At 37.7% G+C, this 21,334-nt stretch overlaps 2 protein-coding genes across 5 annotated transcripts in view; one reads left to right on the forward strand and one right to left on the reverse strand.

The window, feature by feature from the left end:
• Positions 1-20,864, forward strand: dennd6b (DENN/MADD domain containing 6B). 4 transcript variants are annotated; one of them, XM_088647073.1, is made up of 21 exons: positions 3-711; positions 808-1,029; positions 1,764-1,802; positions 2,507-2,549; positions 3,494-3,606; positions 4,197-4,277; positions 4,576-4,681; positions 6,429-6,508; positions 6,677-6,739; positions 7,081-7,136; positions 7,623-7,745; positions 8,343-8,438; positions 9,515-9,609; positions 10,060-10,125; positions 10,952-11,016; positions 12,496-12,585; positions 13,904-13,957; positions 14,095-14,204; positions 14,650-14,752; positions 15,008-15,082; positions 16,567-20,864. In XM_088647073.1, the coding sequence occupies exons 2-21, from the start codon at positions 874-876 to the stop codon at positions 16,687-16,689; spliced, it is 1,737 nt and encodes a 578-aa protein (XP_088503199.1). In that variant the 5' UTR covers positions 3-711; positions 808-873; the 3' UTR covers positions 16,690-20,864. The 4 variants fall into 4 exon arrangements, with proteins under 4 accessions (XP_088503201.1, XP_088503200.1, XP_088503199.1 ...); XM_088647075.1 differs by lacking the exon at positions 16,567-20,864 and adding an exon at positions 15,634-16,556 and having other exon boundaries at positions 1-1,029; XM_088647072.1 differs by having other exon boundaries at positions 3-1,029.
• The window catches only part of LOC148654592 (uncharacterized), a 22,354-nt gene continuing 20,853 nt past the window's right edge, over positions 19,834-21,334 (reverse strand). The window contains exon 13 of the mRNA XM_088647076.1: positions 19,834-21,019. The gene's annotated coding sequence lies outside the window, so the exon portion shown is untranslated. The remainder of the gene's footprint in view (positions 21,020-21,334) is intronic.

Consider the following 21,334-nt stretch of genomic DNA (forward strand, 5'->3'; position numbering starts at 1 on the left):
TTCCTTAATTCTGCAGCTGGGAATGAAGGTGGCCCTTTAAACACCATCAACATCTACAGCTGTTTCTGATTTCAGTCTCAGGCAAGACGGTATACGTCTTTTACACCATCTTCATCTCGGAAACTTGTTTCCTTTTGGTTGGTAATTTATCCGAGGTTGCTTCATACAAGGCTACACGATGCATCGAATAAATCAACGAACATCTTTGCTGGAAATATACATTTTTGTTTTTAGGAGAGCATGGCTGGTCTTTTGCTAATATTAGGGTCTGCTGCTACATTTATCGATAGTATCCCAAATATCACAGGAGGTAGCAGCTAGAGCAAAGGAAACCCGATTTCTTAATCGTCAAACCTTTCTACAACTTATAAAAGTAATATAATTGTTTTCTGTTACTTAAATCAACATCTATTGAGACGTATATGGGCGTAATATAAAGTATTGCTGTGAGGTTCGGGGGGAGCTGCGTTATCTGCAAATGAACTAATAATCGTTAATTCCGCGCTGAAAAACAGAAGAAATACAAGATATCGGCAGCTGAAACGTTGTTTTTTCTTTCTACCTTTGAGTTTGAGCGTGGAGTTAACCTTTTAAGTTTTACCACGTTACACTAAATGCAAGGTCGAACATCACGGAGAGCCAGCAGAGGAGGGAAAGTAATGTAAGAGGCGCAGACAACTTCAAAACAGCCGTGCAAAGCACAAGCAACAGGTGAGGTCGGCAAGGAAAAAAATAAACGAGCAGTCCTGCAGTGAGGCTGGGAGTCCTCCTCGGCTGAGGGCGCTGTTCCTGTTTGTCTTCGCGCAGCGCGATTGGTTGCCGTGCAGTTCGCACAGCATCCAGGACGATGAGGAAATGGCTTGCTGAGCCGTGATGGACCTTTTCGAAAGCGGCGAAAGTCGCAGCTATGGGAAAGCGGAGAGAGGCGCTGAGGTGGTGGCCAGCCGGGTGCCGTGGGCCCGCTTCTCCTCTTGGCTGGAGTGCGTGTGCGTTGTCACCTTCGACCTGGAGCTCGGGCAGGCCATTGAGGTACCGCAGCATCCCTGGGCCGGACCGGGTGGGCAGTGATGCGGGGTTCGCAGCATGACACTACAGAGCCAAGACGGGAGATAAAGAGTACAATGGAAAAAAAACTATCGGAATAACTGAGGTCTTCAGGCTAATATATAGTTAAAGACCGACTGTTGCCGTTCAAAAGAAAATCCAGGGTGAATAAAAATATAGTGGGACTGTTGGGGTGGCCGTCTCATTCTTTGCTTTAAAGATAATTAACACGCTGGCTATTGTCATTTTCATTGCGTTGCTGTAATGACACGTCCGGAGGGCTGCTTTACTAATTCTTAAACATCCGCGGGTGTGAGTTGCCATGGATCCACGTAAATGGACCCTTTCTAAAAGAAGGTATCATTGCCAAGCTTTTAAAGTGAGACCACGTACTGTAGTTTAAAGTGGTCTATCGTGTGTGAAGAAGCTCTAGTGGCCACTGAAATGGCGTGTTCCGTTAATTTGACAATAAAATACAGTTCTCTCCTTGTTTTTTTTATACCTGCAAGGTGTGGAAAGGACATGCTTACATACTGTTCTGCTTGCCTGTGAGGTCGCCTCATATTGTCTGTAGTTTGCGTTTGCAGGGCTTTCTTAAATTACCAGAAGCCCTGCATTCCTGACAGGCCTGGCACTGGATTAAATAAAACTGCCAGAGAGATATGTGCACAGTATGTACACTCAGTTTGTTTTTTTGTATTTTATTTCCTCTTTTTCAGCTTGTGTATCCCCATGATGTTAAACTAACAGAGAAAGAAGTGAGTTTTCCTTTTTTTATATCATTATGCATTAATTAATGGAATGTAAAAGGGAGGACATGCTGTGACATTTCTTCACATTTCTTGCTTCCTGGGTTCATAACTGAACGGAAGATCATTTTGTACAGGCTTTGCATGTTCTTGTTGTGTCCATGAGGGTTTCCAGTGGGTGTGCCTGTTTCCAGCCTTATTTCAAAGATATCCTGCTGAGGAACGCTGGTGCTTCTAAATATATTTCATAAGATACCATTTATAATGCATGAAGTACGAACACACTAAAGAAATCATACAAAAGGTTCAGGAGCTTTTTGTATTTCTAATTGATTTTTAAAAGATAATTTCATTTCTACAACTTATAGAAAAATGTTGCAAGTATCAGCTCCTTCTGTGCCTGTGTTGTTGGGAAAGAAAAGATATGTTTCTTAAGTGGTTTTAAAACTTTGTTATAAACGTATTTCACTGTTGATGATATTGGAAAAGAAAACTGAAAGAAAGATGCAGGAATCTGTGTGTTCTTACATTTTGTCACTTTTCAACAAGACATTTCATTGCCAGCAACTGCTGCTGCATGCTGTATTGTTGTGCATTTGATAAACAAACTTTGATTTGATTGTACTTGACTTTTGAATCTTGAAGTTGTCTAATTTATTCTACTAATGGTGGGGTTGGTTTCATGTTGGATCCTTCCTGTCTCTGTTTCTCAGAAAACAAGCATTTGCTACTTGTCCTTTCCAGATTCCTATTCAGGTAAGGTGGAGCCAATTGATTTTCAACGAGTATTTTGTGATCAGCATTTTAATATTAATTATAATATGTTTGTCTTCTTGTGTTGGTTTTCAATGGGTGTTCTGGTTTTCTCTCACGTTCTAAAAACATGTTGGCTCTGTTAACTGACATCTCAAAAACATATTTCTTTGCTTGTGTGTGTCCTGTCTAGGTTACAGTCCTTCCTAGCCTTCAGGTTGCAGTGACTCTTACAAAGAGTAAGAGGCTTTTTTGTATAACAAGAGTGGATGCAGTAGCTTAAAATATGGCTCTTTAAGAGCTAAAAATGTAGTAATTCTAGTTTAAATTAGTGCCTAAGTAAAGGCATTAATTAAGTATTTAAAACACTCAGCTAGACTCAGATCAAGAGTATTGGGTTATAGAAGCACTTTTCTCAGGAATAAGAGCTACTGTTTGGCAGCTTCGACTTAACAGAAGACAAACACTTGGGTAATGACACTATCCTGTGGACATCAGCACTTCAGCTGTGAGATTGATATCTCTATTATTTTATTAGGTTTTCCTTGAACTTACCATTGGAAAGCTCTCTACAACTGAAGCAGCTCAATCCCATTTCTGACAGTTGCTGTTGCACTCATAACACTTATCGGTTTAATATTTTTTTATGCATCAATTAACATTGTTACTCTTTTGTGAGCAGGAACTTGCTTTTAAAATGCTGTGCCTCAGTGAGTTGAGATTTACCCTTGGCATACTTCCACTTATGCTTAGGTGTCAATTTGCTGAATGGCACAATGTCCATGGCTTTTGTTACCGAACCACAGAAAAAAAAAAAACTTTAATCTGACCCCGTTGAATGGCAAATGAGTGTTCTTGGTAGTTTTTTATAGCTTAGAAACTAGAGAATACTAGAGAATATTTTTAATAGTTCCAAACCGAAACTTCCTCTATTTAACGATTATTAGGTTGTCTTGGAGACACCCAGTTCAGCTTTAGAGTGCGTCAGTCAGTGGGACAGAAGACATCATGGTTTCGAGATGAGGATGCTTACAACAGAGATGCACCCGTGACGCTACAGGTACAAAATAAAAGATCATCGTCTTTAATCAAGATGAATACAATCTGAAATTAACTTCATAGCAACAAGGCATGATATCAAAGTAGCTGGTCTTTAGATGTAACTCACAGATGCCTTTTTTCCCAAAACGTGGATTTCTTGGCCTGGTATTTCTTCAGCGGCTGCAAGAGACATCAGACTGAGTTGGAAGTGATTGCATAGGCCACATTCATTCATGCAAGGTTAAACCTTCTGAGGATGTGAACTTTGAACAGGAATCTTGCATACACATCACTGCAACAGCCGTAAGACATAGAGATACACAATTTAATGTTACATATTTTTAAATCCTTAAGCTAAAAGATGTTTGTACTGAATGCATCAATTTTCGTCAACATATTTGAGAACTGTGAATAATCAATAATTTTAATGTATGTAAAAGCTGTGTGTAATAATTCAAGTAAAAAATTTACCAGAAGCCTATTTTCTGGCCAATTAAAATCTATTTCATGGTTGCTTTACTCACAAAATTAAGGTAGATTCGCTTGCTTGTTGTTAATGCACTGAAGAGTAAGGCTGACAGGCCTCAAACGTGAGTCTTTATCTTGCAGAGAGAACTGGCACATTACTATGGCTATGTATATTTCAGACAAGTTAAGGATGTGTCTGTGAAGAGAGGATATTTCCAAAAGGTAGGTCTAGTCGAGCAAACTTCAAACTCTTAATGTAATTCGCTCGTTTAATTCCCTCCACACACAAAATGATCTGTAGTTATAGTGCCCAGCGTGGTGACGGAAATATGTTCTCAATTAGATCTGGGAAGAGTCCAGTTTAAGCCTTTCATGAGAAACAACAGCGCAGAACCCTGCAATTAAAAAGTCGCTGTTTTCTTTTTTAATTCTTAGGTCAGGTTACTAATTTATGTTCTCTGTACAGTATAATTCTATGTTTTAAAAAGCCTCTTTTTTAACATGTTTATTTTCTTTCCAGTCTCTGGTTCTGGTTTCCAGGCTGCCCTATATCAATCTCTTCCAGTCTCTGTTGCAGCTGATTGCTCCGGAATACTTTGAGAAACTAGAGCCCTGCCTGGAGGCAGGTGGGAAACCATTTTTGTATATTTTTGCCACCTTCAGTTTTCTTACCCCAGGAGTTCCAGGGGGCCGAGAGAATAGGAGACGTTATGTCAGAGTAAGACTTAGCCCAGTGCTCCAGGATTTGGTTGTTCTGGCATGGCAAGAGTCAGAGGTGGCAGGTAGATGGACTCCTGTTGACCACAGTTTCCTTGGGGTGCCATGCAACAGCGATTGCTGGGAACTTGCTTCTGTAGCGTCTTCCAGGTGGCACTAGCTCTGGAACTAGCTCTCCTGTAGTGCGCTATGGCGCTGTCGGCGTGGCGAATGGCACTGACATTGGATGGGCATGTTGGAGGAGAGCACAAACAGAATGAGCTCTGCTAAAACAGAAACAGGAGTCAAAAGCAGAAAAATAAGTAGTGGTTCCAAGTTAAAAATAAGTCTGGTTATATAGTTCTAATCTTGTGTTTTGACCATTCATTAAATGTATCTTCAGATTTATAGTGTTGCCTGAACTAGCCTAAATGTAGCATGGATTTCAGTTTATAAGGAAGAGTTTAGAATTGGAATCAGGTTTTGTCTTGTCCACACAATGAATACAAAATAGAATTGAATTTTGGGTGTTACGCATGCTTACGTTTCATCCTGTCAAGCTTCTGTGCTGCTGGTTTGTCAAGTTGGCTTTGAAACAAAACTGATCTTTGGACAGTAGTTCCATTGGTTTTCTTGTTGAAATTGGTTCAAGTCTTTGAATTTGCATTTGCTAATCAGCATTTCTAACACGTCAGCTTGGCTGTGCATAGCCGTTTTTGGACAAAGCTTTCATGACTGCAGGAAGGAAGTGGCATGTCATTTTTCTAGAATGTATCTTAGTTTTATTGGGCAGAATCAGACTTTGATTGGACAGTGTATTCCCCCATTTTATTATAATATGTAAAATATATGACATATTATAGTAATATATTACATTATATTGTAATTTGCAAAGACAGATATTAAACTCTGTGTAAGTGCTATCTGAGGGGGCTCAGAACGTATTCCGAGTAGGAACTAGTAGGAAGCATAAGTAAAGGAAATATCCTTTATAAATAAAACTCATACAGAAAATCCTTTTGTCAGAGCTGATTTCATTTTTTTCCAGAAGCACATTGTGTATGTTATCGGTTGACATCTTCCTCTAATGCAGAGCTGCTTCCAGTCTGCTCTATTGTACTAACTTACTATAACTAGCTATATTGATACTACTTATTTTACATCCGCTAATTAGTTGAGTTGATAGCTGCAAACGTTTGAAATGTGGGGAATTAGAGGGACCCTGCTCTAATTATTTTTTTCCCCCAAATAATTGTTAGATGTTGTTTCCACCAACCTAGTCGATCTGCGGTTAGTCTATTCTTTTTCAATCAGTGATGTTTCTTACTTACTGTTCCTCCAGGAAAGGTCATTTCTCCAGGCTTTAAAACTGACTTACTAAAACATGAGTGATTGCAGTTTGTAATTTATTAGAACAAATATAGGCTTGTAGCCAATACTGGCGTCTGAGTTCGCTGAAGTGTTTGTTATTGTTTTTAATGTAATGCCTCCAAGGGTGATTTATGTCATATTGATGTGATTCAGAATTGATGGTAATGTCACCCAGAACTTTTAACTGGGTATCGGGAGGTCTGAGCTAGCCATGTTACCGTGGACCTGAATGTTTTTCAAGTAAAATACTTCATACTATTTTGTTTCATTCTGTATTTTACAATTTGCTTCATCTCTGGGCTGTAGTGTGCAATGAGATTGATCAGTGGCCTTCTCCAGTGCCAGGACAGACACTGAATCTGCCAGTGATGGGAGTAGTATTGCAGGTACATTTATTTATGAATCAAGGCTACATTCAATATTACTGCTCTTTAAATGGCTTTGTCTCGTATATTGTGTGTGCTTTTTTTAGTTTCTGGTTCTTAAGTCAGTAGATTTTTAGAAGCCAGTGATCAGACGTGGCTATGAAAAAAGGCCTCTGGTGGCTTTTGCAGGTCAGGATCCCTTCGAGGAATGACAAGCCTGGGGCCAGTCCTCTGAAGCAGTCGTACAAGGAGGTGCGTTAACAAAGCCTCTTCTGAGACAAGTCGTCCACATCCAGCTACTGTTTGGATGTGTCAGAACTGACCACAAAATAAGAAAATGCAAATGAAATGTTAGGGAAAGCCAACTTGAAGGGTAATATGTAATAATATATAAAGTGGAGCTCAGCTCTTAAGCTAAATCAACGAGTGACTGACTTAATCAGACCACATTAACTGTGACTCTCAGCTTTTCAGATGTTACTGCTTTAAATAGAATACCTGATGATACATCAGGACTAGATACTCCTGCCACATGGCAAAGTGTAGTTATGTATATTATATTAACTGGATATTATATTCCTTTTTACATCTAGAACCTTCTTCCAGCTCCCATGGTCCTACCTACAGTCCATGAGCTAGACGTATTCAAGTAAGTACTGTTTGCTGTTTTTATGAACATACTTTTTGTATGTAATTTGTTGTACTAATACACCGTATATCCTGTTTTTCATGGTTCATTAATCTCAAGTTCAGTCGTGTCACCTTCCATGTTTTTGTCAAATATGTTGTCCGTGAACTTGGCCACCTCATTGCTCATAGGTAGCAGTAAAATCAGTTTTGGGTATTAATACTGACCAGTTCATAACAAATCCTCAGAAGGTGCTGTTCTCCTTTGCACATAAATGATCACATGGGGGGAAAAAAGAGCATTTTTTGTAATAAGTATCACATTAGGAAAAGGTGTATAGACATTTCTCCTGTCTTAGGTTTTCTTACCTGCTGCATTTTGTTTTAGTAACATGGCATTGTTAAAAGATCTAGTTGTCATCAAGGGCTAGAAATGTTTTGTCGTGTAGTATACTCTTCTTGCTTAAGTTGTTTGTTATGTCTCGAAAAGTAACGTATTCTTTTAAAGGTGTTTCCAGTCAATCCTGATTCACAGTCAGATGCTCTGGGAGCTGATGTTACTAGGAGAGCCTGTTGTTGTCATGGCATCATCCCCAACAGTTTCCTCAGAAACTGTACTGGCCCTTATCAGGTACTGTTAATAAAGTTGATGTACCACTTTTTTGCATAGCAAAAGACTAGAAAGATCTTATTTCTTTATATAAATTTAAGTGATCCTTTGATTGTTTTTAGGAATATGGTGTTCTTTATTCCATCTAAGATATTATTCCGTCCGGCAATATTAGGCTGCACTTTAAGAAAATGTTAGGATTTACCATAAATGGAATGCTTTGGAAAACTTTGCTTCCCATTTTATGAAAGTGTATAAATGCATATAGACATGCAGGAGACAATAGACACCAGGATGGAGAAGGGAGGTAATTTTTTTTTATGTAACTTTTTGTTAAGTCAGTTTATTTTAATATGGTTTGAAAGCAAAAATGGTTTGAAAGTCATATTGTGAATTTATAACGGAACAATAGTACATCAAAGAAAGAGCAAATGCAAGTAAAGCAAAATGCTGTTGCATGAAGTGCTTCTTAATGTTTTTTACACTATTTCATTATCTGATGTGTCATTGTACTTTCACTGACATTTTTTATCAGTTTGGTTTTTCATACAGAAAAATCATTAAAAACAGAATAAATGTGTCACACAGATTAATGCATTTTCTGGCATCCTTCTCTAGCTGTGTGACTCCGCTAAAATACTGCTGTGACTTTCGACCTTACTTCACAATTCATGACAGCGAATTTAAAGAGTACACAACCAGGACTCAGGCTCCGTAAGTAGGATGTTTTTTTCTGTTTTGAAACTGTACTCTTGGCAGCAAGCAGCAGCATTTTCATTAGGCTGTCTTTGCCAAAAATGTAATCTCCCCGAGGAGCTCAACAAGTGAAGGTCTCTGTTTAGAGTATAGGATGGCCCCTAAAGTCTAAATATCATTGTTTCAAAGCTGGGCTGCGTCCTAACTGATTGGCGGCAGCGCACAACTGGCCAAGTGCTTCTGGGGGTGATTGGTTCAAAAGTTTGCCAGGAACATCTCTCTTTATGTCAAGCGTTTCAGTTTTCAGTCAGAGCTGGACTGTCTTCACTCATTTGTTGTTGCTGTGGGCTTACAGTACGAAAAGAAACACATGGCCTTCTGCATGTTTCCAAGTATATGTCTGATGATTTTGTTTCTCCTGTGTGGGAGCAAAACCAATAGTATTGAGCTTTGCAGGTTAAAAGTAGGAGATAACACATTGGGTTAAGATATAATTGTATATTAAAAATAGACATTTACACATTTCACAAAGCATAGAGGGTTTGGAAAGAGTCAAATAATATTAACAACCACAATAAGTATTTTACTAGGGACACCCCTCCTCCATGTTAGGGTGTATGTTAAGGTCATGCAGCCACACCACATATTAATTAGCTCCCATCTAGTCTCAATGTTACAGGAGTCAGAAGTATCTTGCAACTTCTCCCTCTGCCCTTTTGCCTCTCTAAAGTAAAACTTAGCAACGAGACAGCTGTTCCGCTCTTACTAGGGCTCCTCAGAGTTACATGGTTCATTTTGACCACTAACATAGATGTATAAACGTATTATAGGGATCACCCTTCCAGGTTAGGCTGTGTGTTAAAAATCATGCAATCCCAATTGCGGGTATGAAATTTAATTATCTCTAACCAAATAATAGTGATGCAGGAGGCGGAACTGAGCCTGCATAATAATGTTCCTTTATAATAGTCAGTATATGTACTTGTATATGTATATACAGGCACAAATGCATTTTTATTTTTTTTTATTGTATTGTAGCAACATGAAACTGTCTTAAAAATCTCCAGTATTAATACTTTGTGTATTTTCAATAGACCAAATGTGATCCTGGGAGTTACAAACCCCTTTTTCATCAAGACCTTCCAGTACTGGCCTCACATCATTCGCTTAGGAGATCTCAAGATGTCAGGTTGGTGATGAAAAGCCCGCATTTTGGAAGGCTTTTAGAGAACCTCCTCTTTTTGAAATATCAGTGTTCACAAATCCATGGTTAAGTGTGAAAAGAGTAGTGGATCTGTGGTGAGTAATTTTATTGCCATCTCATATTGGGGTGTAAAGCAGATCGTTCTCATTTCTTCTTGTTGACGAGGCCTCTATATTATGTGTGCCAAGTGTGAACACTGGTGTAATACTGTTCACAGTTGAGCAGCTAGTGTGATTCATGGCTAAAAGTAAAATATGGCACAATCCATTTTTCCAGCCATTTCATTGAAATGTTATCACCTATCTTTTAAATACTAGCCATGAATTCATTATAAAGTTGCACAGGTTTTACCATGTAAAACAGTGCTGTCGCTTCTTAGCTTGTTTCGTTTTGGTTTTAATTTTGTATGTTACAACTTGTCTCCTTCCTGTAAAGGGGATTTGCCAAAACAAGTGAAAGTGAAGAAACTGGCAAAACTAAAGACACTAGATACAAAGCCAGGTGAGCCTTTTCATTCTAGTCTTATCTGTCTACTGTATATCTAATTTGCATTTGTCTGCCAAATTATTTGTTCACCTGGACAGTCTTAGTGACGTTCAACTGACGAGAATCGGCACAAACTATTGATTTATGTAAAACAGAATACAAATTAATGAAATTACAAAGAAGAGTAACAAAGCTGCCGCACAGAAATCCAAAGTTTGCAGTGAGCGTGGTTCAGAAATTATTGTAAAACAGAAAATACATATTGCTCTCGCCAGGTTTGCAGTAGTGTTAAATGTGTCAGTCAGGGTCCAGTCCTGGTCCCGGAGGGCTGATTGCCTGTAGGACCAGGAAGAAGTGGACACGTACGTCCAGTTAAGCCAGTTACCAGCTGAAATACATTAAGAGGTGAGCTGGAATGAAAGCCTTTAGACACTCCAGAACTTCAGGACCTGGACTGGACACCTGGGGTTTAAATGCTGCAAAATATTCAGCCTGAAGTTTTATTTCCACAGGGACCTCTAGTGGAGGTTTCTGTAAACTACATGCACTTCCTAACCATTGAGCTGTTTGGATCCTCTTTTACAACTTTAGCAGGTTTCTGTTCTGGTCTTTTAACACAGCGAGCCCGATTATCCAGCTAATGTCAGATGCTGTAAAGAGGGCAGTTTACATGTTTGCCTGCTCGTACTGAATATTATTTAACCAAAACCTGCACTTGCAGGAAGTGGGTACATGAGTTTATTCATGATGTAATGTAGTAACACATCAGTGTTTTTATTTTTTACACACAGTACAACATTTTTTCAGTTCCTGTGTTTTTTTTTCTCCATATTCTCCATAGGTATTTATACAGCTTACAAAACATTTCTTCACAAAGACAAGGCCCTAATTAAAAGACTCTTAAAAGTAAGTAGAAAACTAAATCCAAATAAACTGTGATTCTTTTGTCTTTTTCTTATTGAACCAAACAATGTCTTAAACGGAACCTATACAAGTAATCTTTCAACATTAATTTCAAATGTCGTTTCATTGACATTTTGTTGAGAATGAGATCACTAAAAAGTGTGAACAAAATTGCTGTCATTTGGGAATGATTCAGCTCATGTTTCTGAATTGTAAAACATAGGTCTCGTCCCGCAGTGCAAAGACATACTGGTTGGATAATTGGCTTCTGAGAAAATTGGCCGTGGTCTGAGTGCTTGTGAGCCATGTCTGTGCATGTGTCCTGTGATCCTGCCTTGCACCCATTGCTTGCTGGGATAGGCTCCAGCTTCCCTGTGACCCTTTATTGAATACAGTGAGAAGAAAGATAGATGGAGTCTGTCCCAAATAATTGATTTCCTCTGCCAGGGTGACATTGTGACACATGGTGGGTAAATGCTGAGTGCTACTATCACGGCTGACCTGGTTTCATGAGGCAGTTTATTACCAAACACCTGTGAATGCATCCAGTGTTACTAGTGGGAGGTGCTGGACCACCTGTATTAAAGTCCTGATATGGTATCCAGCGATTTTCAGCTCTTTGGTAACTTAAGGAAGCACATATCAAGTGAATAATTTTCACCTGATGGTGAACTATATAAGGCTTCCTACTATATTTGATTTGATGCTTTGATAGCACAATGGGCACAAGTTTTAATTAGTTTGGTAATATGTACCCTGACTTATTAATATACTTGTAGCTATGTTCAAATAAAGACTTCACAATGTTAAGTTACTATGTTTGTTGTAAAATTGTTTATATAGTAATATTTTCATTGTAATATTACTTAGAATAAGACTCCTTGTCTATCTTCAAGGAGACAGCCTAAAAGATAAACTTGAAATTTCTCTTGTGTTCACTTATATTGTATATTGATACTGTTGGATTGGGGGGTTTACACAAACAGTACATACACTATTTACACTCTGTAAGTAAGTGTGGGTTGATTGACCTGTGAGAGTTTGGAGCTGTGTAGGCTGGATAAATGGTAGTAACCTCTCTCCAATTTTTCTTGAGCTGAGAGAAGACTTTCTTTGGAGGATGACCCTCTTTTTGTAAAACCACTGGAAATAAAGCCAGATACTGTCACGGCACATTCAAATTACAGCTTTGACTGGAGTTTTCCTGTACTTCACATATTGCATTTTTGGAACATTTCAAGTGATGCACAACTGCTGGTGACACCAGAACCTTCACCAGTGCTTCACCATGAGCTTTTAAGCTATAAATGTTCTTACGCTTGAGAGACAATGCTGTGCCCAAAGTTTCATTTCATTTCCGGACAGGAGAGGCTAAACATTGGAAGTGTGGTTCAGTTTCCTGGTTATGTCTATATGGGTCTGCTAGGAATCCATAGCTTATGTTCTTATACAAGCTGGTTTGTTTTCAATTTTCTTTTTTAGGGAATTCAAAGGAAGAGACCATCAGAGGTACAGAGTGCAATTCTGAGGCGCCATTTCCTAGAGCTCACACAGAGCTTCATTATTCCACTGGTAAGTGGGGCCTACTGTGAATGTATGTATAATCACAAATCAAATAACAGGACAGATATAGAGGTATGACTTGCAAAATGTATTCTGTTATTTTAATATGAAATGTTTGTTACCACGGGGATAGTACTTAAAATTATTCTTAGTTATTTTTATCAGCTATTACAACATAACAGATACATTGTTATATGCTTTCAGCTAATCCAAAAGTCCTTGCTACATAATAGCTCTATGTGGCCTCTTTTGTGGCCATATTAGTGCCAATAGTTGACATAAGGTTTGTTCCTGACAAATGTTTGTTCAGAAAATGTTTGATTATCTGTTAGTCTTTTCTGCTTTAGTGGAATGTAGAGTTTCAGAGTTGTCCAAACTGAACTAGTTTGTACAAATATTGAATAAATGTGGACTATTTTGCAATTTTTTAAAGAGGTTAATGTATGATGTCATCATTTATTTTAAGAGTTCATTACCTCTGTGAATGTATTTAAAACTGTTTGCAGGCATAATCATCTGTGTTTTCGGTACTGTCATCTGAAGTATATTCTGTTACAAATAACAGCATATCCTGACTAAATGTAGGTAAATGACATGTGAAATTCTGCTGCTTCAAATTGGAATGCTGTAAACAAGGCACTGTTTGGTCTATTTTGTTCCCAAACTGTTGATATAACTAATCTAATTGTAATCATGAGAGCAAGTGATGTCACCTTTAAAAATTGCAGTATGTCAGAAAAAAAACCTAGGCATGCTTAAGCTCCATTCTGTTGACAGCTTCATTTTTCATGTTTTCAAGAAAATTAACTAGTGTTGATAAAAGACATAATAAGGGTTACAAATGAGGAGGTTATTTGTCCTGTCTAACTCATGTGGTAGTAATTAATTGATCCAAACTGTTTCATCCAGATGTTTCTTGAAAGAAGCCAGGGTATCAGCTTTAGCAGCATGATTGGTTTTGCAATTTCAGAACCAAATTCTGCATTATGTGAGTTTAAGAACAAAAATAATTGAAGAGCCATTTTTGAATGTTAACAGGTCTACAGGTTAACTGCACATTTTTGCTTATGGATCTGATTCAATTGAAAGAACATTGTTGTATCAAAAGCACCAACTTGAATTCTTTTAATTTGCCATTTAATTAATAATTTATATTAATAATTTAATTAATTTTAAAGGGATTTGAATTTAGTAATAGTGAAAGTCAGTAGGCTTTAAGCTGTGAAAACAGTAGTTGAGGATATTTTTTCAATCATTCAGTTTATATATAATGTATGAGTAAAGCAGTTTTCAGGGGCAGACATCATCATCCTCAATTTCTTCACAGGAGCGTTATGTAGCAAGCCTGATGCCCCTCCAGAGAGCTGTGACGCCTTGGAAAGTATGTTCTTAATTTTGATGTCTTTTGCACTGTGCCAAATGTATTGTTTTGGAAACGTATTTATCATAAGCCGGTAGATATACATGTTTAGTGTTTCTCTGGCCTTGATTAGTATATTAATTAAGTGCCTCTTGCAGAACCCTCCTCAAATCCGGTCCTTCAACCAGGAGGAGTTCATGAAGACGCTGGAGCACGCAGGACCTCAGCTCACTTCTGTGCTGAAGGGAGACTGGCTGGGCCTGTATCGGTAACTGCATTTAGTCCCACTAGGAGAGCCAGGCCAGGCATCCTTTCATTCCTTATACCTCACACTAAATCACAACATTGAAATCTGTATGGAAATTCTATGGTCACACTTTAATCATGCTTATCTTAAAAGCACTTGAAAGAATTGATTTGTCTGACTGAAATGCATTATACCATGTTGAATTGATTATAATAATGACCTCGGAGGGAGAAGTTTGCTGAAGCCTCGGTCAGACATAGTTTGTGATCTGTGGAACTGGTAGTTAGAAGCAGTAAAAAATGACACATTAGACCCAACTCGCACTGCTCACACTGTGAGAGAAAATGTAAATGGCATAATATTTATGTTTATTTTGAGACTTCTTTTTTACCATGCATCTCGAACACATTCTTGTTCATTAGAAGATACGCTCAATTCCTTTTTTGTTTTTCTTTTTTTTTTTCAGGAGATTTTTCAGGTCCCCAAATTTTGATGGCTGGTATCGCCTTCGACACAAAGAAATGACCCAAAAACTGGAGTGTCTTCACTTGGAGGTTATCTGCGAGGCCGTACGTAACAGACAGCCAATATAGTCAACTCCAAAAGAAATTCTCTAGGACCTGAACTGAAATGCCTTGTTCGTTTATTTGTTTAACCAGCTGCTTTTTGGTTGATTGATTTTTTTATTTATTTAATTTTTTTCTTAATATTTTATATATTTTCTTAATATTTTCTTGATATAATTTTTTCTTATTTTATCTTCTTAAATCATTTGACCTACTTTATCATTTTGACAGTTTTTAAAATAATCTTTTTGTGTACAGGACTTGCTGGCTTGGATTAAAGATAAATCCGAAGTAGAGATCGTGGACTTAATCCTGAAACTGCGAGAAAAGCTGGTAATTATATCCTTTATAATGGAATAAAACATTCTACAACATGCATGCACTTAGACATTCAGTCCATAGTCTCTATAAGGAAATGAAGTGTGGCTGTTTTCCACAATTAGACCTCTGGCATTTTGAACTAATAGTAACTTAAATGTATGACAACGCTTATGTTACATATTACAAATTTCCTTCTGCAGTCTCAAAACATGCTGTTCAGCTTATTTAGTTTCTATAAATTGCCAGAAGTATGTATGTGTCCTGCAATGGACTGGCATCCCATCTAGGGTGAAGTCACGCCTTGCAATCTGTTCCTGTCAGGTTAGGCTATGGATCATCCTGTTCCTGTAAGGATGAAGCAGTTACTGGACTAGGGTAGATAGTATTGACCAAAGTATATCAAAACAAATTCTAGGAAGTTTCGGACATGCTGTAAGTCATTTGATTTGAGTCTTTTGTCATGGAAATGCACAGCGACACCTCAGCTGATTGGTAGCTAGGAAGGACTCTTGGCAAACTCTTAAGTAAAAAGCTCCTACACACTGTTTCTCTTCTGCACACAGCAGGTCACACTGAAGCTCACTGCATGTTAAAGCTGTATACATTGGCTGAAGTGTAATACAGTAGGAGGTCCCACACTGTGTTGAAAATCATTTGTTTTAAACCAGAAAACCTAACGGTACAAGAAAGATTGTGTCTGATGGTTATTTGGACCCATAGGTGAGGAACGTCTGATACTTATCTGTCTGTGGAGCGGGTAAACGTCTTGCCTCATCCTGTTATATTGATATTTCCTTATGATTAAGTTCACCTTCTAGGGCCCTGGAAAGCATACCTTTAGGAAGTCTGAGAACATCTTGCTCATCTAGCTGAGAAATGTAAAAATTGATGTTTTCTGTCAATGTTTGCTTTTGAGTGTCTCAGCTGGTGAAGCCCTGGGCTGTGGATACATTCTAGGCCCACAGTTTTATCTTTCTTGAGCAGAGTTGATGAACACATTTTTAAATTTGGAAAAGACCATTATTTAATTCCTTCCAAATTTGGACTGCCTGGCATGGTGGCTACAATCCTTGCATCACACAGAAAGAGTAAGGGCCTGTCAAAAGACTCGTCCAGCCCAGCTGTAACAGCTGAGCCATTCCTCATCTGACACATTGCAAACTCCACAGTGCCTTAGAGGAGAGCTTGCGCTGAATAGAGGGGCAAGATGTCTCTTGGTGATGTTACTTCCCAGGAGTCACTGTTCCAAGGCTGGGGGTGGCCTATCCAGCTGAAGTCAAACCAGGCCTGGCATCTCTGTGGCACTGCCTGGGCAATGTCACCTTCAGTAGACTACTGACATAGCCCAACTCACTGGCCATTCAGGAACACACGCTGATTTTGAATTTAAAAATAAAACTCCTGAGTCTTTGAAATTGCTTTGCATTTCCATGCTGTGCCCCAGAAAGCCACGCTCGGACCAGAGTCAGGTCCTTGCTGTTTTCTTTTTCTACTAGATGAGAGCCCACCGCCAGCAGCTGCCAGTCAAGGAGGAGATGCTGCAGAGACTGGAGCTCTACATCCAGACCATCATCAGCTCCCTTCCAGAGGACTTACAGGCCGTCCTCCGGCGCCACTGACCAGATGCGGCTGAGCTTTACTGGATCCTCCAACAGTTTGCCTGTGTTCCACAAGTATCAGCCCTCCTCCCTCTTTTTTTAGTGCCGTATACTCCCAAGGTCTTTAAAGTGCAAATTCCACCCACGCCGTTATACTAACCATTCATTTTTTTTATTTCATTTTTTAATATTTAGATAACATGGAACGTGTTTAGAACTAGAGGGGCACCCCCTAAATTAAAAGAATATTAGGGCTTTAGAATGTAGCAAGAGATCAAAGTAAAAAGTTTTTAATCATTTTGATATGATTTAATAAAAGGTTGAAGCTAGGTAGGATTAGCATTGGTAGTTGAACAGGTGCTGTAGTTTTGTATCTTAAATTATTAAAGGGTTGAATATTCTAAGGAAAAACTCTTTCCTTACTTAGTGCTATGTGAGTTCGTTTACCAGAGTCATTTACTGACAGCCATGAGCAGTTATATACCTCATGAAACTAATTTATGACATGTGCTTTGTAAAATAACACTAGTAATGTATTCAGTTCTTGGTTTAGGGAGAAAGTTAAATAAAAAATTGTAGTTTCCATCCGATATTATTGCGAGTGTGAAATTTAAAGACAGTTATAGTTATTATTAAATATTGCTCTCCACCACATAATTGATTTTAGCGATTTTCGCCTACTGTGTATGAATACACTAGCGTGTTGTACTGTATAAATAGTAAAAAAAAAATGAACTAGGTTGCCTTAGATCATATTACAAGTTTTGCATATTAGAAGTTACTATAAATCTCTGACTTTTGTGCTGGAAACAAGGAACACTGTTTTAAATCAGTTCGCTTTGGTATTCATTATTTTCCAGGTCTAAAATTAATATGCCATAATACTGCAAATGAAGTTAATTTTTCAAGGGAATACAAAGCAAGGTTTCTCTAGATTCAGTAAACAGGTATCACTACAGTGAAGGTAGGCATAAAACATTTCGTAACACCACTAGAACAAAATAACAGTTTAGGTTTCAATGGAAATGTATTTAGAACAGCATTACAGTAAACCCTTGGTTTAACAGACTTCAGATTTCATGGACAAAATCTGCTAAATGGGAATTTTGTCGGTGAAATCAGAAATACCTGACCTTGCAAAAATAATAAAAGACAGTAAAAATAAATACCATGTAGGTTTAAATTCAGGAATGTCAATAGTGTCCTGTATAGGAAGGTCAGTTGCTTATGATGAGTGTTTTTGTTTTTCATATTTCAGTGCGTTTGATACAGTATATTTCATACACATGAAATATAGAATTTGTATATTTATGATTAAAAAAGCCACAGGAACAATTGTCATTAACTGTAATGTTGGTTACAGTTATTATAAAATAAGGAAAAAAGCATATACTGTATATGGTATATTCTGTATATTTATCTTACAGTAGTGTGTTTTGGGGCTGAAAAAATGTCACTTGTAATGTAAAAGACATTCAGCAATAACAGACACCCCTTACCTTTATTAGTCCACTAAACCGGGGGCTTACTGTAAGCGATTGTAACATATTTCTTACTTCCAAAATGAAGACCTTCTTGCTTTTTTCCGTAGTGGAGTTTACGCATAAAAAAGCATGCAAACCTGCATTTGTATCTAAACCACAAACTAACAAAAATGGTGCCACATTGTGCAATACCATTTTTATCATTTTGCCTTGATGTTCTGCTCAAGTTTTTGTAACTTGGTGAAGGAAAATTCAGGATGATACCTCACTGTCCTGACAAAGCTAGATGATATTTAACACACTCCACAGGGGATAAAATATTGTAACATTTGCAACTAATTATGACTGATGTCAGTAATGCATTGAATATCTGTTCTACATACAGTACCAGCAACTTCGATGTGGAGTTCATTATCTGTTGGACATCGTTTAATTTCAGATATTTACACATTGCACAGTATTCTTACTCGCAGTACTTGAATTTAAAATACACCCTGCCAGTATAGTGACAGTATAGCATGTGGGATATCAAGCAGCCATGTGTTTTACCTAAGATTACAAAGGATTTATACCCAGTAAATTAAGAATGTCGTACTTGAGTTAAAGAATATTTTTATATGGAAACCAATTTAAATATTTTAGTTTGCACTTTTATATGAAGAGTTGATATCCAAATGTACGACTTGCTTCTATGCCAAGTGCATTAGCAAAAAATTAAAAGTAAAATTTCACTTGATTTAAGTGATTGGATGTTGGCAATTCTTGTAGGAACTTAAAGAGAAAATTTTGATGCTAGTATAAGGAAGTGGACTTATCAGGAATGATGAAGAAAATCCTTAAATGTGCTAGCCACAATTTTCTTATACGGTTACAAAAAATGTCACTGTAATAACTAGTGACCCTTGTCAAATGGCCAAGATTCATTAGTTGAGTATCTGCTCACTGGAAAGTTTTTTTTACACTTTTCTGTCAATTTTCATATGTATTTTGTACCCTGTATCTTATACAAAGTACTGTATCCTAGGCAGCAGTTTTGAAGAATTTATACATTTGGACACCCGGTATCACTTCTGCTTTGGCCTATACTGTCTGAGTATATGCTTGTGTTAAATGGAAGGAGTGACGCTGGTTAAATTTGTAGATGAGGCTGAGACCTGTAGTTCTCGTCTCATGCCTTTGCCTGTTGAATTCTTCAGATATGCCATTAGTAACAATATTTTAAATTTAACATCCCTATTTTAGGGCAGCAATTAAATATTTTGGATGCTCTGGTGGGAAAAAAAAAACATCCTCATTTTTTCTATTTTATAGATTTTGTAAAAAACTAATGCCACCAGGGTTCATCTGTTTTCCTGTTTTTTTTAAATTAATTAAATCTTACACTACATGTCTAGTCAACAAGCACAAAGCAGTGTGTGTTAGCATGCTTGTCTTAGTTTAAATACTGGGAATAAATTCTTTACCAGTGTATATATTACTGAAGTAATACCATTGTAGACTTCTCTTTTTACAAATATTGTAAGTACTCTGTGCAATTATGAATGTTCCAAAGGCATATGCAATGCAACACAATCTGCAGGGGTGTGCAGTGGAATAGTTTGTGCAGTATTCAACCAAAGTCACAGGGTCCATTTGAAGCTCTTACCATTGGGATGAACAACAGAAAACAAACATTTGTTAAAAATCAATAGCTGTTTCTTTATTTGTAAACTCAATTTAAAACAAAACTGCATGGGGAAAAAAAAACTTTTTTGGAGAGTACTGGAATGATACAGAAGGATGTGATTGAAAACGACAGAACTTTATATTGATTTAATCAGCAATTTTTAGGAATGGATGGAATAAGCTCAGAGGAATGAAAATCTACACTACATATTTTGAGATTTGAGTTTTGTATTTGTTTTCAGATGCAAAACATTCAACATTGAGTAGACACATATCGTTTCATAAATTTTGCTAGATTTCATAATTGGAATAACCTAACCCTTGGGGGAAATGCCCTGACGTTCCCTGGTTAATTGATGTTTATTTCCTGTAAAATCAAGGCCCAGATTAAATCAGAAGTGAGATCCACCTGCTAATGACAAATCCCAAGTGTGGTACCTGGCAACTTTCCATAGTCTGGATCTGAGACAAAATCGCTTTACACAAGTCTGATTAAAGCAACACATACGGAAATTTTTAAAACAAAGAAAATGCACACTGCGCACCCCTCTTCCTGTATATATTTTATATGTAGATTTATGTTCTTCAGTTAATGAAGGGGGTGGAATTTATTTGTAGTAAAGAATTTCTTGTGTTCATTCTGTTGAGTATAAAAGCTGAGTAGGTTGCTTGTTCATTGTATTGGTGTGTAAAGTCTTTCCTGACTGTGCACTGCTTTTTATGAGACTAGTGTAGCAGTGAGTCTGTCTGATTATAGGGCTGCTGCTGCTACAGATGTGCTCTGTTAGTGAAGGATCGAAAAAAGTGAGACTAGAGCTGGAGTGGAGTATTTCATTAGAACTGGAAACACTGACCACAGTGTCCTCCCTTACAGGACTAGACTGTATACTTAAACAGTGTTGAACATGTAGAGTAGTGGCAACAGCTTGTTTTTTGCTCTAGTAAATTTCTGTGAAATTGGTTGCTCATTTTAACCTGAATTGGTATTGTAGGTACCTAAGAATGTGAACAAACGTCTTGCTAATAAAAACCTGAAAACCTGAATAATGCGTCTATCTTCCTATTTACAAACTGTTTTGACTTTTCCTGCCTTTCTCAACTAAAAGGCAGAACAATGAGACAATGGTAGCAGAAAAACAGGGGCCTATAGAGGCAGTGCCCCCCGTTATATCTAGAAGAAGATACTGTATCATATACAGTGCCTTGCGAAAGTATTCGGCCCCCTTGAACTTTTCAACCTTTTGCCACATTTCAGGCTTCAAACATAAAGATATAAATTTTTTATTTTATGTGAAGAATCACCAACAAGTGGGACACAATTGTGAAGTGGAACGAAATCTATTGGATTTTTGAAACTTTTTTAACTAATAAAAAAATGAAAAGTGGGGCGTGCAAAATTATTCGGCCCCCTTGCGTTAATACTTTGTAGAGCCACCTTTTGCTGCGATTACAGCTGCAAGTCGCTTGGGGTATGTCTCTATCAGTTTTGCACATCGAGAGACTGAAATTCTTGCCCA

Source organism: Lepisosteus platostomus, chromosome 9 (genome assembly GCF_059453375.1).
Source record: "Lepisosteus platostomus isolate fLepPlt1 chromosome 9, fLepPlt1.hap1, whole genome shotgun sequence".
NCBI lineage: Eukaryota > Metazoa > Chordata > Actinopteri > Semionotiformes > Lepisosteidae > Lepisosteus > Lepisosteus platostomus.

Coding starts and splice junctions, on each gene's coding strand:
- dennd6b (XM_088647072.1), top strand. CDS start 874: ATGGACCTTTTCGAAAGCGGCGAAAGTCGCAGCTATGGGAAAGCGGAG. Junction 3,607..4,196: donor ATGCACCCGTGACGCTACAG/GTACAAAATAAA, acceptor TTTATCTTGCAG/AGAGAACTGGCACATTACTA. Junction 6,509..6,676: donor TGATGGGAGTAGTATTGCAG/GTACATTTATTT, acceptor TGGCTTTTGCAG/GTCAGGATCCCTTCGAGGAA.